At 42.5% G+C, this 19,766-nt stretch overlaps 1 protein-coding gene across 1 annotated transcript in view; it reads right to left on the bottom strand.

Moving 5' to 3' along the window:
* SH3RF3 (SH3 domain containing ring finger 3) overlaps positions 1-19,766 on the bottom strand; it is a 247,313-nt gene that overhangs the window by 83,888 nt on the left and 143,659 nt on the right. Inside the window, exons 2-3 of the mRNA XM_059467004.1 lie at positions 8,567-8,842; positions 1,863-1,958 (exon numbers count right to left, since the gene is read on the bottom strand). Of these exons, the coding sequence (XP_059322987.1) occupies positions 1,863-1,958; positions 8,567-8,842 (372 nt within the window). The remainder of the gene's footprint in view (positions 1-1,862; positions 1,959-8,566; positions 8,843-19,766) is intronic.

Here is a 19,766-nt window from a genome sequence, read left to right as displayed (position 1 = left end):
CACTTCCCTTTGGTTTTACAAACCACTGCACAAATATTATGGCCATGGCACCCAAGCATCTCATTTGAATAGGGCTTTCAAATCTGCAGATTTCAAATTTATACAGATAAAATACATGTGTGTGTATGGACATGAATATACACATATACAATTGAACTTTACCTACTCTGTGTGTGTATCTGGTATGAATGTATATGCATGTAGACCTTGCCACACATGTTCTTGGCCCCTGGTGCTGGCCACCTGGCTGTCTGCATCTCTTTAGAATCTGCAAGCATCACTGTTCTGACCCTGCACAGCGCTACCTCCTGCTCTTCCATGGCCACCCAGGATGTGCTAGTGCTTGGAGAACTTCAACAAGTCTTTAGCAAGACTTCTCTGCAGGCTGTTCTTCTGAGGTTATGAGCCCTTCAACCTTCAATAGCAGTAATTATGGAGAACAGATACCTAGGAGGGGGAGAAGGATCAGGATGCTGCACAGTGCGTAGGCAGTTCTATGCACACAGATCATCAGCCTACAGATGAAACTAGAGCTGGGGAAAGGTGCTGAGGTGCAGTGGTGGCTGGCTGTGCAGAGGTCCCCCATTCACTCCTTCTGCAGCAAAACTCAGGACAGTAACATTGCACTTTCCAGGGACAAGAAAAAGAAGGGGGAAAGGATGAAATCTGGAAGAAACCCATCTTTCTCATTTAATCACAACAAACTGAACATGTCTCACACATTCAGAATAGAAGAAAACTAGTCATTAACTTATGTGAGGCAGCTGGTTTCCCAATAACAGCTCCTACACATTCTGGTGTTAATATTATTGTTCTTGTCAACTGTAGGAATGCAATGTATATTAATGACGGTTTATTCCAAATTGGTCATTGTCGGAGTTAATAATTAGGTAGTCAGGCACTAATTATCTCTATTTTGTCTCCAATCACTAACTAAGAAAACTGGAGAAGTAATTTCAGAGGCAGGCACCAGAGCCACACACAGTAAAGCAGGCTCTGCTCTGGGCACAAGAGATTCTTCACTGCAGAGGCACCAGACAATGGCTGGAAGCAGAGTTGGGGTGATGCTGCTCTGACTACTGAGTGCAGAGTGGCAACACCCCACAAAAATGCACATGCATGTGGTGCCCATCTGCTCTTTGCACCCCTGGTTCACCCATGAGGGAGGAAAGCTCCTTGAAGACACTGCCTGGCACCTGGACAACAGAGCTGCACCAGCAGGGTCACCACTGGTCCCAAGCAACATCTGCCTGGAAGGGCACAACCGGCAGCAGTGGGAAGAGGTGGAACCACAGGTGTGCACAGAGGAAGTGAAGTCTCAGCATTTACTCTGAAATAAGAATCCTGTGGAAATTACAACAGGAAAGAGCTCAGGATAAAGATGGGTCAGGCACACATGGAATGAAAGCCCTTGGGCACATGGGTGGAGGTGCCTGAGCCCCTGCTGAGACAAAGAACACCCTCAACAGGTGTCCCCTGCTGAGACACAGACCCCTCCTCAGGTCTGTGCATTTGGATCACGGCTCTCCACCAGCCCAAAACTCACATCTCTCCTCAGGTGTGTGGAGGTATCCCAACTACAATCCTCCTCCCCTATTTCCCCTATGCACTTTGGAGATTACACCAAAGGGGAAACCTTTAGAAGGAGATCATGAAGCATATTTTGCTGACCACTTTAAACTGAATTGGGTGTACACCCATAGTGCCTTAGCAGACAGCAACAAAAGCAATTCCCTTTTCAGTAATTCTGTTTTAGTTCATCCTTCTCATATAAGAATATTTGAGATTATCCTGCCCTTGTAAGCATAAAACTCCCACAAGATTTCAAGACCAGCATCCACCACCATGTGTTATAAACTTACCTCAACATAGAGGATAGGGAAAATGCCAATCTTGTCACCCAGCATTCCTTCTGCCCAGTTGTCATCCACCCTCCTGATGACTGTCAAAATTTCATCCTAAAATCAGAGATACACAAAACACATAATCAAATATTTTCAGTAGAAAGATGCCAATTTTTGGTTACCCAAATGATAGCTTAGAGAGTGAGTACACAGAGGAGGTCACAAGCCAGGTAAAAGTGTTTCCTGAATCCTGGTCTAGCAGCATCCCTGGCCCAGCATCTTTTCCCAGGCATCCCACTCAAAGTGCACTGAAGCACCCTGCAGAGCAGTGCAGCTCATGCTGGCTGCCAGCAGCTCCAAGGGTCTGAGCACAGCAGGTGGGAACAGGTAACTTCTGGCTTCATTAGGGGGGAGAAGAATGTCTGACCCAAGAGGTCACCTACAAATCACAGGTGAAAACTCCTCAGCATGAAGTTGTCCCTGTGCATCCAAGGGTCTGTTGCGATGCTTGTGTGCTCTGGAACACAATTCAAAAGGAAGTACCAGTACAGCACAGGTAGTCGTGGAAACACTTCCAACAAGGAATAGTACAAGGTGCTCAGCAACAAGCCTACACAGCTAGCACACTGAATGTCAGTTTTTCTTTAAAAAAATATTATAAGGTAAAACTGCAAAGCAAATAAAAAACCAAAGATAACATGTCAAAAAACCAAATTGCATTCACCTGTTGGATCAGCTTCAGTTTAAATACAAGTTCATTTCCTAAAACCAATGGTACTTTGATACTATGTTTAATCTAGGGGACTGTATAAGAATTTCAGGAGATGATGAACAAGTACAAACCAGATTCATATTGCTCAAATTTTCACTTGGTACAGTTCACACCCAGAATGTACAAGTCATTAGGAAAGCTCAAGTGACTAGAACAAAACTCTGACTTTTTCCAGATTGAACTACTCAGTTTGCCAATGAATTTCTGCTACCATCCCTTTCTTCTGGGGTCATCATACTAAACCCAGGCTTAAACAAGCACTGCTTTCTACAACAGCTGTAGAAGGCAACCCTCTCAATGGGGCTCTGCCTGGATGCTCAGATCTCCTATGAAAAAAGGAAGGAGTGGGCTGAGAAAAGCTGGGAAGTCAGCTTTGTTCCCTCATGGCATCCAGTCTTTCTCTGCTCTTGCACAGGAATTTACTAAAAAGAAGAAAATCTCTTCCTCCAGAAAGCTGAGACAGAGTTCCTGGCCAATCTCACTTTATTTCCACTGCTCACTCTGTGAAAATAAGAGCAATGCATGGTCTACCATGCTCCATGTAACAAGATCCTGATGTCAAATGGCCAGGCAAGGGCAGCTGTTTTTTTTGCAGATACTTCTTACATAGAAAAGTCTCCCACAAATTCCTGATCCAGGATGTTCAGACCATGGATTGGCTTTGATAGAAAAATGGCCAGAACAGAGATGTGATGTGATGTACTTAGTAGTTTTTGAACATGTGCATTTTGAATACATGCACTCTGAAATAGTTTAAATGTTTCCTTTGCATTATTCATCTGAATGATCCGTTAGGGGAAAGCTCATAGAAACGGCTACAAACTGAGTCCTTCAGCTATTTATTACAGCTGGAAGGATGCAAAAAGAATTTGTGCATTTAATTTCCTGAAGAAACAGATAGTATTCCCTTCCAAAACCCTGTCTGCACAGACCATTTTTGATCTGTTTAAAGAACTGACAGTAATACATCTCTGCAAAGCTTCCACACACTCTTACAAAAGACCGATTAGCATAAATTTAGAATCTAGGTAAAGGGTGTAAACGAGGAAAAGAAACTACTGCATCACTTCAGGGACTTGCTATGAGTGTTCCTATTTTTTATATTTGCTCAGCTATTTCCCTAAAAGAGTTTTTTAAAAACACAAAATGTGATGTAGTCTACACTACACATACATACATAATCTTATGTGGTGTAAGTGCATACACATGGGTATGAATAGAATCATAGATTGTTCAGGTTACAAAGGACCTCTAAGATCATTGAGTCCAACCATTAACCCAGCACTGCATATCAATGTGTATATATATTTGCAACTATTTACACATGTAAGAAATTAGGAAAAAAAAAAATTAAACTCTAAAACCCCAGAAGCTTTTGACCAGATTTTGCTAGAGGCACTGTGCAATCCCATCTCTGGAGCAGGCTGTACAGACACCTGGCAGGAAAGGTTTATCCTGTGTTGACTTTGCTCAAGGATGGGGTGGGGAATGGCTGACCTTTGAAGATCCCTTTCAACTTTACCTTCTGTGGATGTATGAAATCTGGAATCATTTCCATACACTGAACTTCATTTGGCTCAGCCAAGTCTGGCTGCTGAATATGGTCCTATATGAGAATGCATCCTGAGATATGCTGACATTCAAAATTAGTATCATTGTGGTAGAGCAAAGTGCAAATTCTTGAGAATTCCATTACATAATTAGTTTTAAGAAGGGTGTTGAAAATCTTCAGAATTACAGCAAATCCCAAAAAATCTTTTGAATTTTTCTATTACTAGAAAGTTTCTTTGAATGGTGCCAACGACATTATTCTTCACAGTGAGCTGGTGAAAGCTTCAGCATGAACTATTTTAGAACCTTATATTAGTTGGATGGCTGTGCTACTTATAAATTCCTAGAAAGGTTCCCAAAAGGATCATGAATAGCAAAACGCCACAGATCTCTTGGCACACCACTTCACTATTTCACATTGACTAAATTGATTTCCAGGCAGCATAAAGGAATACAAGCCTCAAATCTCATTTCAAAAGCCAATGGTATCCACTGTAGTTTGGACAAAGATATGTCGCGCTCCTTTTATGCCTGTTGCTAGACCCTTTAATTATTTGCTCTCTCCTTCTTGCTTGAGTTTCTCTCTATTCATCAGGGCTGGATCAGCCTTGTGACAGGCATGTGGGACCTGCAGTTCCAGTTTATAATCATTATCAGAAAAGAAGTCAAAGATAAATCACTTAAAAAGCTATCTGATTGACAGAGAAATGAATCCTTTTGCTGAGAAAACAGCACAAAATTCTCTCCTATAACAGTCATGATTCACAGCCTGATTTTTATTCTAGTCATTAATGGCCATTAACGGAGCAATACAGAGCAGCTGTGCCTGCTATTCTGCAGAGATAACTACTCCATCTAGAGCACTGGGGAGCTCGCAGCGATGGCACCACGTGCTGCTTGGTGAGTCCAGAGACAGCGCTTGCCAGCTGGCACCAGAATCCTGTCACCAGCTATTGCTGGGATGGTCCCTCTGTGAACAGCAAGTGCTGCTGGAACTGAGTGCTAAGGGGCTGCTCCACAGCCAGGAACAAGTATTGGATGTGATGGTTCTAAGATTGGCACGGCTCTTGTTCGACACCACTGTGGGCTGGGATCAAAAGTGTTGGAAAATGAGGGAAAGAGTTGATGTTATTAACAATGTGCTGAGCAATGAAGCATGGTGAACGGCTGATGCTACCTTGACAGGTTTGAGCCTCATCGACCAGCGTCACTCAGCCTTCTGATGGCCATGTGAAGATGCATGCAAAGGGTGGTCAAACACCAAAACAAATGTGTGGGCTGACACTGGACTCAGTGTAAGTCTGGAGCAACTACTTCAGATTTGCACTGCTACACCTGAGAGCAGAATCCTCCTGCATGTGGTTTGTACCAGCATTCACAGCCCAGAGAAGGACAGATAGAGAGACAGCGGGATCCCATGTCCATACTGTGGTACCACGTTAGGAGAGATTAGACAGCTGAACCAGTAAGTATATCCCAAGAGCATGCAATTAGGCTCTGTAGGCCACAGCATGGTCCCAACCACACTAGAGAACATCAGGAGTACAACTTCTGAAACTACTGTCATTAAATTGTTGCACAGCTGACACAAGGCTGGAACCAGTTGTTATATAGAAAAAAACAACTGCCTGGTTTGGCTAATCACTGCCAAAGACGGAGGGAAAACAAATTAAATAGGAAATCTGGGTAAGTTCTATCTTCTTACAGACACCACAGAGGAGAGAACAGAGGTGAGACACTATGCCTGTATGTATGGCTTCTCTGGGAAGAGGACTTGAAGGAGCAGTCCAAATGGTGCAAAAGAATGTGGGAGCTTTGTTTTTTGCACTGGATACTCGAGACAGATTTTTCTCTGCCCCTCCTGAATTTATTCTTACACATAAAAATGATTACATTTACATCTTTGGCCTTTTATCTGGAGAGTGTTGTATCCTCAGGAGATGAAAATAGGTAAATGGCAGAAGCACCCTGCAGCACTCCTCATGAGGATCTGTGTAAAGCAGACTTCATTTCCCTGCAATACACATCTGGAACAATGAAACATTTTCATTTTGAAAAAATGTAACAAAACAATTTAGTAAGAGGAAACACCAAATATCCTTCCTTTGTTTTCTTTTACTGTACCAGTAGGTATTCTGAGTGCATAGTAAAAGAGGGATGGGGAAAAGCAAAGCCCAGCAAAAGAACAACAAAACAAAATGATACAGAATATCCCCATGTTTGAGTTTCCTTCTTGTAACTTCTCTTTAGAGGAGAACTCTTCTTTATTTTATGTTTATAAGTAAAATCCAATCACAAGTGTCTGGTAGCCTGAAATGAGTTGCAGTACACAAATAGGTTATATTAGTTTGTGTAAGTGTTATGCCAATGTAACCCCTCTGCCAGAGGAAGGAACAAATAGTGTAATTGAAACTGGTCCAGCATCTTCAGATGCAAACTGAGACATTCAAGTGATGCATATTACCCAAAGTGACAAATCCCATCTCCAGCACTGCAGTGCTCAGGACTCTGTGCAGAGGAACTGACTGCATCAGCAGATGATCTATAATCTGGGCTAAACAGGAACCTTCATCAGCACAGGTGACAGCTAAAATTAGCATTGAGAAAACTGATGAAAACATGACGGTGAAATCCCAAGATGAAAAATAGATTATTCACTGTCAGGGAGAACAATAGGCAGGGCATAAAAACTGTTACAAGGTGACAGTGTGTGTAGTGGAAGGAGCTGAAGAAGAAAATAGCAGTAGAAGAGAAACCAAACCCCCTTGGGGAAAACAGAGTCATCAGGGATAAATGGATGCCGACAGTAACATGAGGGGTGAAAACAAGGAAAATTGAGAGATTGAGAGTAGAGCTATACAGCAGGAAGAAATGCTCCATGTGAGAATGACATTGGACAGCCAAGAAAATGAGAACTATCACTATACAAAGGCAGTTATTGTAAAGGAGGTTTTCTAATATATGGCACCAAATATATCAAATGCAAAAGTGTCTAGGAAAGGACCTGCTGTAACAAAAAAGACCACAACTGCCTGGCACACCTATTAAATTTCTTAAGACTGAGCAATCAAGGAATACTTTAAGCAGAGCAGGAAGACTGCAGCTCAGAGAAGTCACCAGTGTACCTCTGGGCAGGCAGCGAGGAAAACAACGCACCAGAAAATATATATTTACTGATAAGGTCTCAGAGGTAACTTCTGGCTAACTTCTGTTAGTGCAGGGCTGTTACTTCTCACTAAGCAGCCCACTTTCTCACAGAGATTCATGGCTCCAGGGAGGCTGGCTGGTCACAGGGTTTGCAGTGTTTGCAATCAAACACTTCACTTGCTATGGAGCAAAAGTGCTTACAAATCCTTTGTTAAATAAATATGAGAAAGTATACAGTCTAGGAAATTGCATTCTGCTGAGAAACACTGCATGAGTGAAAAAGATGTTGCATTCGGTGAGAAAATTACATGCTGCAAATAATTCATTCAGCTATAATAAGTAGCTTCAAAAGAGGAGGTCAGTAAAATCCTGGTGAAGGATATTTTTATCGTCTATTTCATATTCATTTTCAGCATAACTGTTATTACTTTATGTGATACTATAACAGCCGCAGACAGCTGAAATAAAACAGAAAATGACAATGAACAGGTTCTCCATGGTATTCACTGCCATAAATTAACAATAGGGGATAGGCTTTATTTTACTATGAGTTTCTTGATATCCATGAAACCCATCTAAGGTCAAGACAAATTGCTAGGGAAGGGAGTGGGAGGCAAAAAGCAGGTGGGAAGGAGGGGGTGAAAGGGAAAACGTGACATTTTAAATCCAAAGGAAATTACAATATCTCCGTTTTCTCACATTCCAACAGGAATTTATTAAACATTTTCATTTTAAAAAACCACCAAAGACCATTTTTTAAATGTCTGCCTTTTACTGTTTTTATGTTCTTAAAATAGGAAATACTATTATGATGATAGTGTATTTCAACTGCTAATTGGTATATGGTACGATGCAATACACATTTTGAAGCTGAATGCCATTTTAAAACACTGGAACATCTGATTCAATAAGAAACATTAAAAGACACATTTCCATTAGAGTTTTTTTTCTGAAATTTGAGTAATTCTTGGGGAACATTTCAATGCAGATGAAATGCATGCTTTTTAGAGGGAAAAAATATTCTCAGAAAGTGTGCAGCCAGTTCTGCTTGTTGAGCTTCACTAGCTTTACACCAGCCTTGGTATTCATGGCACAATCTCACAGAGTCCAGGGCAGGCCAGGGAGGCCAGGAAGACAAGGAAGGTGTCCCACCAGTCCCAGCACCCCTGGCTCAGCTGCCAGCACCACATGTGCCCCATCACTCCCTATCTAAGCAGACTGCTGAACATTTTAAAAACACCTATTCCCCTACCTTGGTGAAGGTCAAGCAATCCTTGTCTTGATCTTTATCCTTTATTTCAAAGTCGTAAAGTGCTTTGCCCTGAGGTGGAGCCTGTGGGAGGGGCTTGATGCACTGGATGTAGCTGGCGGGGAAGAAGCCGTGGTTGCCATTGAGCTCCCCGTGGTACCAGTTCTCGTCCACCTTGCGCCGCAGGATGATGATGTCCCCCTTGTTAAACTTGAGGTCACCAGGCTCCTTTCCCTCGTATGTGTACAGGGCTTTGCCATAGGGAAGCTGAGAAACACTCTGGGGAAACAAAACAAACACCTTTAAGCAATCTCCAGCCAGCACCAATATCATTCCTAGAGTCACTGTTTAGCTGGAAGCAAACTGAGCAGCCATGGTCATTTACCAAATGACCCCAATGACTGCAGCAGACTGCCCCATAATGCTATACTCTGGATCTCAGGAAAACTAAGATGCAGGTGATGATAAGTCTGAGAATGTAGGTGTGTTAGAGCAGGCACTGTCCATCTCATGTAGCTCAGCTGAAATCTGCAGTACCTCTTACACCACCAAGCAGCATTGCTTAATTTGCAAAATATCCCATGTAAGCAGAACTATATGTTTAAACAACTAAACTTGGACGTGTCAAAAGGCAAAATATTAGACATGATGACCTTCAGAGTTGCTTTGGTTTCTGAAGCTCAGAAGAGAGACAAAACAATACATGCTTGATGATTCACAGGGTTATAAAAGCTGGCAAATTGGTAATTTTTCATTGCATTTGTTTGAGCATTTCCAAACATTTTTGAGTTTGAAGCCTTTTGTTTATCTTTTGATTCTGTAACCAAATACTTTTATTTCTTTCAAAATCCCCAAGTCTCATGCAACTCACTGAAGGCTACTGTAAACAGTTGTAATATTCTTTGTTGGCTATGCATTAATGTCCTTGTGGAAAAGTGGAATAGGCAGAATGCCCTAAATCTTTCTTTTAGAACTAAAAAGAGCTCTGAAGCTTTCACTGTCATTAAAAAAATTAAACAAACATACTAAAAAATCATGGCCCATGAGAAAAAAAAGCCTAAGAAGTTCATTGTTTGGTATGATAAAAGAGTGAAACCTATTTGATGGAAGCCACTTGAGTGTGAAGAATTCTTGCCAGAGTTCATTTTGTCCCAGTGAAAGGTAGATTATCTCACCCAGGCTGGGACTGCATGAACAATGTTTTGGTGGAAGTACTGGTTTATGCAGCCCCTGTCCTCCCCACCTACTTGCTCCTCTTCTTGCTGAGTCCCACAGAGCAGGGGGTAACTCTGTTGGACACAGCCTCCTGCTACTTTGGTCCTGTCACAGTTCTTTAACCCATACTGGAGTGCAAAAGTTGTATTGCTGTATTATCCTATACCATTTTTCATTTTATTCAATTTGAACTAAGAGTCAGCTTGCAAATACATACCAGCACATAACACAAGGGATGTTAGAGGAGTCCTTAAAAATCAACCTTCTGTAAGAAGGTTTGGGTTTTTTTTTCCAGAGTTGTATTTACAAAAATGACACAGTTTTCTTTGCATACATATGTCTTTGAGTAGTCTGTTCCCTGCTGTGCATCATGCTTGTCAATGGGGTGTCCTATAGGGACAATGAAAAGGTAAAGCTATATTTAATAAAACACCCTGGTATTCACCCAGGTGTTTCTAATGCCTGTACTTCTGGATGACATTCCTGTGCCTAAAATAACACTCAGATGCTTTCCCCAGAGGATAGGTGGAGTGGCCTGACAGAAACACTGCACTTCCAGAAAATGAGATGCTGGGATGACTTTTCATGGTATTTGTTAAAACCACAAGCAGAGGCATTTTTCAATTCCGATGGGTGCATTAAACGGACCTGCTCTGGTGGGGTGGGTTTAATGCTCTTCCACCTGCATCTTTTGGCAGGAGGAGGAGAAGCAGAGCCCTGCCTGCACTGCCTGCCGGCGCCTCCGCCGCTCCTGGGTGCCAGATGGCCACGGCGGCAGGCACACACCATCAACTGATCAAAGAGCAACTTTCTCCAGTGCACCTTCACACACAGGCGTTAACTTACTCATTTTTATTAGGAAAGGCTTTGGTAGCTGTGCAGGTCTTGGAATGTTGTGTGACAAATCTCTTTGCCTACAGCCCACACTGAAGGAGACAGGCAAAGAGGCACAGCTCTTCAGAGCATGATCCATGTTGTCTGGAGGGGGATTTAATTTCTTTTAGATGTGTCCCCAGTTCTAACTTTTCTAATTAGCAATGTGCAGTTCCTCTGCAAATCCTCTGTATTCTTCTGGATTTTGCTGTATCTGAATGGAACTACCCACTTAAAGACCAGTTGTTCTGGAAGCTCCTTCAAACATAACTAAAAAAGCAAACAATCAACAGCCAGCTAACAAAGCATCAAACAGTCTCTGCCAAATCAGTGGCAGCATCCTACTGATATTTTTCTCTCTGCCAGGATGGTTCTTTCCCTTGAAAGCAAAGTGTTGCGCCCTACACAGCATTTTAAAGATTAAGCATACAATACCATCAAACTCCTTAGGTAAGGCATAGATTGTATTACTCATTTGAAACTAGGAATAAAACCCCACACTAAGCTGAAAGACTACAGAGTCTTGTAGTAATTTAGAAATAAAAGAACCATAACTTTAATTCATGCTGGGAGAAGAAACTTTATCAAAGGAAGAGTAAGACTTCTGCCAGGTGCACACTGCTGATCCAGAAATTTGCCTGGCAAACACGCTCTGTATCACTTACCCTAGACAGGACCTTCCTATTCCCAAGATCTTTGTAGCAATTCAAGGTCAGATCACTTTTTTTACTTTTTAGCCACTTTCTCTTCTCAAGCCTCATTTTACTGTGCAAAAAGGCAACACAGTAGCCCCCAGTGCTACAGAAAACAAAGGGGATTTTACTTTATTGCACACTTCATCAATGAAATTCTTATTCAATACATGCTGGGCTTTTATTGAAAATTAATTGGTCTGGCTAGAAGATGATTCAGGTTTTTTAACTTCACCTGATGCAAATGAGGACTTTTAAGAAAAACAAATCAACTGCCAGACATAAATTTGAAATCTGGCATTGTTCTATTTGGAGACCGTAATGTGGGAGTTTGTGGTTTAGGTGCTTGTGTTCCTCTTCTCTTTCATGGGCTTATCTGTGGGCCATCTAGGAGCTGTCCTACACAGAGAAGATCTGGGCAACTGACAGTGGGAAGGACTTCCAAAACAAACTGTTCCAATTATCAGTTACTTCCAAAAACAAGCTGCTCCAATTGTTCAGAATTTCTAATTCTGAATCACAACTTTTCAACTAAAAACTCTGTAGAGGCATTTTTTAAGGTGAGCATGTTATTGAGTGGAAAAGATACCCACTGACATTGAGACATTTCCCAGCCTTTCTGTAAGGCTCTATGTACCCATTTTGATTTGAGTGTCCCATGTAAACCTTGCATTTACTGTGGCCCAGGTATCAGTGTCCTCTAATCCTTTTCAAATAAAGCTACTTGCTCTGTTCTAAAGCTTTAAGTATCTGCTCAAATCAACCAAAGACAAAAATTTAGTATCACAATTACAATTAAAAAACTCAAAACAAAACACAAAAAACCCAAAGTACCCCCAAACAACAAACCAACCAACCAACCAACCCTAAACACTTAAGATAAACTCTTGAAGCTCCTTTGATTATATATTCTGGCCAAAAGATCTAGCTTTCAGTGGACTTTTCATGGTCACATTATATTAATGGCTCCTAAGAAGGATATTTTTGGAAGTTTCCCTTTATTATTCCTATTTTTGGTTAATTCATAAGTGAGAAGCAGATCAGATTCAGAAATTTCCTCTGAACTACATCTGAAAGGAGGGATCATTAAGCATCTTTTAGCAATCTCTGCTGCTGTTTTCTAGTTGTAATGTGGTTCTTAGAAATCTTCCTCTGATCTTGATGATCTTCCTCACTGGCAATCTTTGTGCAGACAAATCTGGCCTATCCACTCCTTCTTCTTCACTTGACTTTCCCAACTCAAAGGAAAAGAGGTTGGCCAGGACTGATGTCTGACTGATGTTCAAACTCCCCAAGCCCTGCTGGTGAGCATGGCCTTCCCATTTTATGTTCAAAACCTCAGCCCATGCCCTGTCCTATTTCCCCTCAGGTCTTTGTTCCATGCAGCAACATTTCAGTCAGAGATCATCACCTTCAGAATGTCCATGTGGTCTTTCCTACAAAACCTTCTAATCTAAACGAGGATATAAAGTATCATCCCACAGATCAGACTCAAGCAAAGCAGAGACAGGCAAGGTTCAGCGAGACAAAGCACAGTGAGGTGTTTCTCCAGCAACTGCAGGAGGCTCACACCTTCCTCTTGCTCCCTGCTTCAGCAGAGCAAAACCTCCTTACCCTTCCTGTGCCCATTCCATGCATGAGCATTGCCACAGCAACTGCTGGTGCACAACACTGAGCCTCTGCACTGCACCCTTGGCATGCACTTCATCCCCTGCTCCACCACCTAAGTCCCTGCTCATCCATGGGGCCCCATCCTGGCATCTCCTGCCTCACTGTGTCCACGGAGAGGAGCTCCCTTTCCAAGCCTGGCCCCAGCAGCATTGTGCTGCTCCTCTCCCTGTGCCACTCAGCCTCTCAATGGCCACTCCTGCATCCAGACACCAGTGTCTGGTGTCCCATGAGGAGCTCAGCATAGACCACCACCCCACTGCCTTCCTCCAAGTCAGCTCCTGACCTGTGCTCCACCATAAGGAACCCCTGCCACCACCCCCTTCCCCAGCTGCCATGAAATCTGGTCGGGCACAACGCAGGTGGCTGCAAAATTAAACAGCCTCGACATCTGAGTGCATCAAGGAGTTGATTTGCCCTGCTGGTTTATTGTGAGGCTAACTGGCACTTGGCTATGATGTGTATTAAATTTCAAAACTCTGTGTGGGTGTGTATAGAAATAAAAAAAATTAAGAAAGGAAGAAAGGAAGGGATGAAGTCACAGTCAATGGCAACAGCCAGTTTCTTTTTCCTGCCACTAAATCCATGCTGGCATGATGCTGAATACTGCCAAAGGTTTCTTTTCTATGTCAGCAATCAATACTGACGTGAAAGCCTGAAGCGTTAATATGCTGAAAATCCCCCTTGCAGAAGACTCAATGATATGTTGGCAACTCAATCATTCTGCATTTGTGTTTCAGCAATGTCAAATAGCAGCAGTTAAGCAGAAACCTGCTGGCAAATTGACAAATAACAGCCATGAAGCAATTAACTGGCAAAGCTGGAGCATTCTTCATTATGTATCCTGAAGAACAAAAGGAATGGGAAAAAACCCAAACATGCTTGCTTCCAATAAATTCTCCCAGTAGAAAGCTTAGTAGAATGTGAGCTGCCCAGATAGAGTAGGTCTTCAGTTTTCAAAAGTTACAGAAAATAAACTCTTTCCCAATGTGCACAAAAGCAACGCAGGCTCCAACAGGGGTCAGAGCCTGCCAACTTCTGCATGCAGGACTTGGTGCAGGAGGTCACTACTTCAAAAAAATGTCTCATGCTTGCCCAAAGTGCTATGCAGGTGCCTATAAAACAAGAAATCAAAAATAAAATAAATAGGGCAAGGCATCCAGCTACTAAACCCAGACAGAAATGCTATGATCCAACCCTTCTCTCAAGCTAAGTTTGTGTTTAGATCCTTGAAAGCCAAGAAATCTCTTGAGGCTCCAGCTACAACTCCTCTCCACAACAGCAAAGCAGAAGATTGTTTTTCTGCAGTGTGGAAGCCTTGTTAATGCTAAAGGGTAATTTCTCTTGCCCAAGCTCTTGCCTTGTGCAGCTCAAACTGTGCAAAAACCTCAACCTCACTGCTTCAAGGGGTTCCCTTGCACATGGAAATCCCCCACAGGAGGCAGGTGTGATTCTGCCTGCCCCATGGGGCAGCAGTGTCACCTCACCCCTATGTCAGGGGGTGAAAGAATCAAAGAATTGGAGAAATGCAAAAGGTGGAGGAGTATTTAACTCCTGTTTCCCTTTGCTCCATGAATCTTGATCATCATCTGTGCTAGGGGTGAAGCAGGAGGGGATAAAGCCAAACAACCTCAGAACACACTGCTGGAACAGCCTGACAGGAACACTGCTAGGGACAATAATTTGGTTTTTTAAAGTCTGTAATAAGTCACTACAGCAAAACACACTGGCATGTTGCTTGTTGCAGTCCTTCAAAATTCTCCAAGATCTCTCTCCATACCCCCCATACTCCAAATATATTTCTGAAGAGTCTGTTCCTCTGCATGAATGTATATACATTTATCTCTTTCATCAAGCACTATCAAGCGTAAACATCCAAAGTAAATTCAAAGTCGATAAAGAAGAAAAAGAAAAAGTAATGAAAAGTAATTAAAAGCATGCACATCCCAGTGGTAAAATACAGTTAAACACAAGCTATTACTGTAAAGCATAAATAATAATTAAAACACATACTGCTAATTTTTTGCTCCATTACTCTGAAGCATCACACATTACTCTGAATTTCCCAGGCTACACAAGCAAAGATTCAGCAGTGACAGTTTGTACTGAATTTACATTTTCCAACTGGTAGGAAACTCCCCACAAGCAGGCTGGGTAGCACTTCAGCATATGGTTTCCTGACACCCATAAGAGCTCAGCAGAAATCCCAGCAGCTGTGCTGGAGAGGACAAGGGCTGCGTGATAGAGCACCCACCAGCAGGGCTACTGAGGAGGAGATGGGCTACTCCACTCCCTGTAACTACCCTATTACGGGGATCTTGGCATCCAAAACTCCCATTCAAATCAGCTGAGAGCAATGTAAATCATGAGCCTGCTGGGATCCCTTTAGGACACACAAGTGAAGGCAGTCTGGCACAACGAGCAGCTCCATTGTGGTGGCAGTGACAGCCGTGTCAGCCAGACTTGGCAGGACAGCAGGGACTACGCACTGCCTGCTTGCTCCTCACCACCCTGCCCACTGTGCTCCCCCTCAGGTTAACACCTTTCCAGAGTGACACCTTTCACCTAAACTAAAACACGTGTCTCAGTCAGCCCTAGGAAGGAGAGAGCACTTGCACATGCAGCGAACTGAAGAAACAAGGGGTCAAGGCAAACTTTAGCCAGTGCAGTTAAACCAAAAAATGTATACTCCCACCAGATCTGTGACCTGCAGAGTTTTTAGTGGTTTTTGTCCTCAAGAGGAACTTTCAGGGTGACAGATCATGAATCATCATCATATCTCGCAGCAAAAACTCTCAAAAGTGCTTTGTCTTCCGTGTAAGATGGTTTGTCTTACGTGCAGCGATTCAGAAGTACAGGTCACCTGTCTGACATATCTCAACAGTGACACTGCAGCATTTGCTTTCACAGAAAGGTGATTACAGGAAAATTAATCAAAGAGAATCTAAATTCTCACAAAGAAGCAAAGACAAACCCCACTTATAAGCTGTTAGTCAGCTCTGCATGACAGATCAGTGAAAGCCTGAAAAGTCACACTTTGCATGTACAACCTTTTTGAAATCAACTTTAAAAGTATTTGAGATGACAATAGAAACAACCCCATGGAGAATGAAAACTGAATGTAATCATTTATATACTCTGGAAAGTGGCATGTTTATTGATAGTGCCATATAGGTATTAAATAATCACAATAAAAATAAAAGTTCTTAACTAAAGCTTTACTGTTTTATTTGCCAAAATGGTTACCTAATATTTAGGCCCTGACCCTCGCTGATGGTGCTGCAGTCCTTGTGACACCTGAAGACACATGCAGACAGTGCATGGCTCCCACCTGGAGTAGAAGGGAAAATGCTTTTCCAAAACTAAAAGGTCTGGGAATGTCTCTACACATTTGCAAGAAATAGCCTTTATACATGGAGGGGAAGTGTCCAAACAGATTAGGAGCCTATCTGCCATTTCCAGAAATGACTTCTGCAATTAGCATGAAGATACCGGGGGAATTGCTCAACAGATGGAGCATGAAGGCAGGCAGGTACAGCCTCATTCTGGCACATCACCATTGCTCTCCAATGAACAGGGAACAACAGTGCTCACCACCCAGAACAGCACAGGATGGTGTTCTCCACTTCATCAATGGGCCAATGGAGCACAAATTCATCTTCCAAGAGAACAGTGTCTGACAAAGTTATTTTGTAGTTTATCTGGCAAACAGGCACACCTTGCATTTCACCTTATAAGGTCCATATTTGTACACAGCAAGATTAAAGAATGTTTCAAAGTTTCTCCTAGCAAATGCAGCTGATGCATGCAGCACAACTGAGAAAAAAACCAGCAGGCCTTCCACTGCACAGCTTTTCACATAGATCTGTCTGGGATTCTCCACTTTATCAATATTAGATCTGAGTTATCTTTACAGTCCAGTGCCATTTCTCTTAGAAAGATTCACAAGTTGAACGGAAGAGTGCATCTGATCTCATAATTGCAGCTTATAGCTTCATGTCCTCTGCACAGCTCACATTGCTTCAGCCCCTCACTCACTACCTATCAATATTTACACATTCAAAGATCTCTATTTCTCAGTAACCCGTTGTTTAAGTGAAGTATTTTCAAACTACATGCTCTCTCCTATTAAACAACATGTGATATTCAGAGTCAGGTTGGATTTCCAGCAGTGAGTTCACAGCTATGGCTGCCCTGAGAATTAGAATTAGTGGGTAACACCAGGCAGCTGTTTAACCATGTCAGTGGAAAGTCCCTCCCGTTCTGCAAAACCCCAATGCTTCCAAACTCTCTGCTCTTTACTAAGTGATACAGAGAACACACTGCTGGAATTGCAGAACAGTTTCTGGTTTCAGTTGAACCAGTTTAATTCCATTGATCTTGATGAAGTGGTGTGGGTGTATAGAAAATTCCTACCTGGTATAAAGCTTTACCTTACAAGTAATCTTCTGTGAAACAAAGCTGAACATCTGGCAGTCTCTACCAAGGAGAATATTTAGTGATGACTTGTGCTGGCCATAGTCTTCACAAGAGCTAGGTATGTTCTAAGAATCTGTCCCTCACTTTTCAGGCAGGAAACATTCACTGGATCCTAAGGACCAAATATGACCCTGATAATCCTGTGCAGGGATCTTGGTGAAAGGATTGGCTGCTGTGCACAGACACTTCAGAGCAGAAGCTGGTCTACAAAACATCCCAACCAAGAGCTGACACAACTTCTAACCCAAGAATGCAGTGTGGCTTCCTGAGAAACCATCAGACAAAATATGCCTCAGCTGACTGCCTCACAAGGGCAAGAGGCACCAAACACTTCCTGAGCTTCAGGAACCGGCAGTGGGTTAACACGGAAAAAACAACAAATAACAGAAGAAAAAAATTTCCAGCGCAACTCTGCTAAGCAAACGAACAGCCATGTGCTATTTGAGCAGTTCAAAGAGGAAAGACAGCACAGTTGGCTACATTTAGCCTGCCAGAGCCACCAATAGAGACAAATCAAATAGGAGCTCCCTTGAAGCTGCAGAGAAACACAAAAAAACCTCCTTATATTCAAGGCACTACAACATTATATCTTTAAGGTTGCCTTGTGGTCTCAATTCAAAGTGTCTTAAAACCTTTAAATAAACATGAAATCTCTCATTGATTACTCCCCAGATGACACCACTTTGGTCAGAACCATGACCCAGTTTTCCCAGCCCCCTGACAGAACCAGTCCTTGCTTGCTTTTTAATAAAAGAGATGAGTTAAAAGTCAGTTCCCTGTGCAATTTTGAGAGCCTGAAGTTTTTTCAGGCTTCTTCACTTCCTCAATGGCAGCATTTACAGCTCTGGAATTTTCCACAATTCCTTATGCTGTAGGTCACAGCAAGAAAAAGAAGAACACTTTGGGGAAAATACAAGAAGTATTGCATAAAAATCCCCTAACAAGAATCTCTGCTGCAACTGCTTCATTTGATCTTTCCTGGTGGAAGCTGACGAAGCACGGGATAGCTTACATTTTCCAGCAGTGCCTTTGTAACTCTGCTAGCCAGCCCAATACCTCTGGTTTACTTTCCAGCCTTTCCACATATTTCTTTTTGGCTCTTTGCCTTGTGACTCAAGCGTTTCCTAAGCAGAAACCCTCTCCCACCCCAGAAATGGTGGGAGTTATGGTCCAGTCCTGCTACAACTCATTGGAGCTGGGTTTCCTCTGACAGAGACCAGGCAGGTCACAGCTCAGAGGTCCTACTCCCAGACCCCACTTTTTTGGCACTTTTCTATTACAATTTTTTCCCTCTCAACGGGACCACAGGGAGAAGAGAGGGGTAAGGAAGGGCCTGGAGATGAAGCTGCCCCAAAAATGGAGTGGACAGCTGTAATTTACCATCTGGCAAAGCTCCCAGAGCTCAACAGAGGGAGCCCCACTCTGGTGAATCTTGCCGGGATTGCTACCCATAGAGAAGAGACTTCATTATTTCTTTTTTTTTCTTTCTTTTTTTTTATTTTTTTAATAAATAAATTCTCACCAGGAAAATCTTTGTCCTCTCTTTCTTCCTCCCTTCCCACAAATGTTAACTTAAAGGTTACACAAAAGCTTCTTCCATAATTTCAACCACTGAGAATCAAGAAAACTGGCGCCTGAAACACTTTGGCAGCCTCAGCTCACAGGCTGCAGCACCCAAAGAAAACAATCAAGAAAAATTTAAAAATTAAGGATTTTTTAAAATTAGCTTTCTGAGGTGACACAGTTGGGGATTACTTCTCCATATGGACACCAGCATTCACTGAGGAGCTGAGGAATCTCTGAGGCAGTCAGAGAATTGCACGGCCTGAAGGGTGAAACAGGGATGGTTTTTTACAGGGGATTGAGCAGGGTCACTGCCAGGGTTTCCAAGGAGTATGGGAGAGGCAGTGTAAGATAAAAGACCATTTTGGTCCTCCGATATGGAAATGGAATGAAAAGTGCCCACGCAAAGAACCTGCCTGTGGTGTCAGGGTGGCCTGTAAACTGAAATAGATAAATGGATGAAGGATGAGAAGCCAGTCTTGATTTTTATATCTGATGAAGGGGAGGATCTGAAATTCCTGTTTAAACCCCAGCTTTACAAAAAATCAGATTTGATTTACTTATTCAGTTTTTACTTTTGCCTTATGATAAATAAATGTGGTGCCTAGGAAGCACCTATTTCTGCTGTATCTTTTTCACTGCATGTGACCACAGAGCAGATTCCTGTGCTATAAAACTGAAAATATATCCTCTGCTTTCCACTTGTCCAAAGT

The sequence above is a fragment of the Ammospiza nelsoni genome, chromosome 2, assembly GCF_027579445.1.
Source record: "Ammospiza nelsoni isolate bAmmNel1 chromosome 2, bAmmNel1.pri, whole genome shotgun sequence".
Classification (NCBI taxonomy): domain Eukaryota; kingdom Metazoa; phylum Chordata; class Aves; order Passeriformes; family Passerellidae; genus Ammospiza; species Ammospiza nelsoni.
This window is presented reverse-complemented; position numbering and strand designations above follow the sequence as displayed.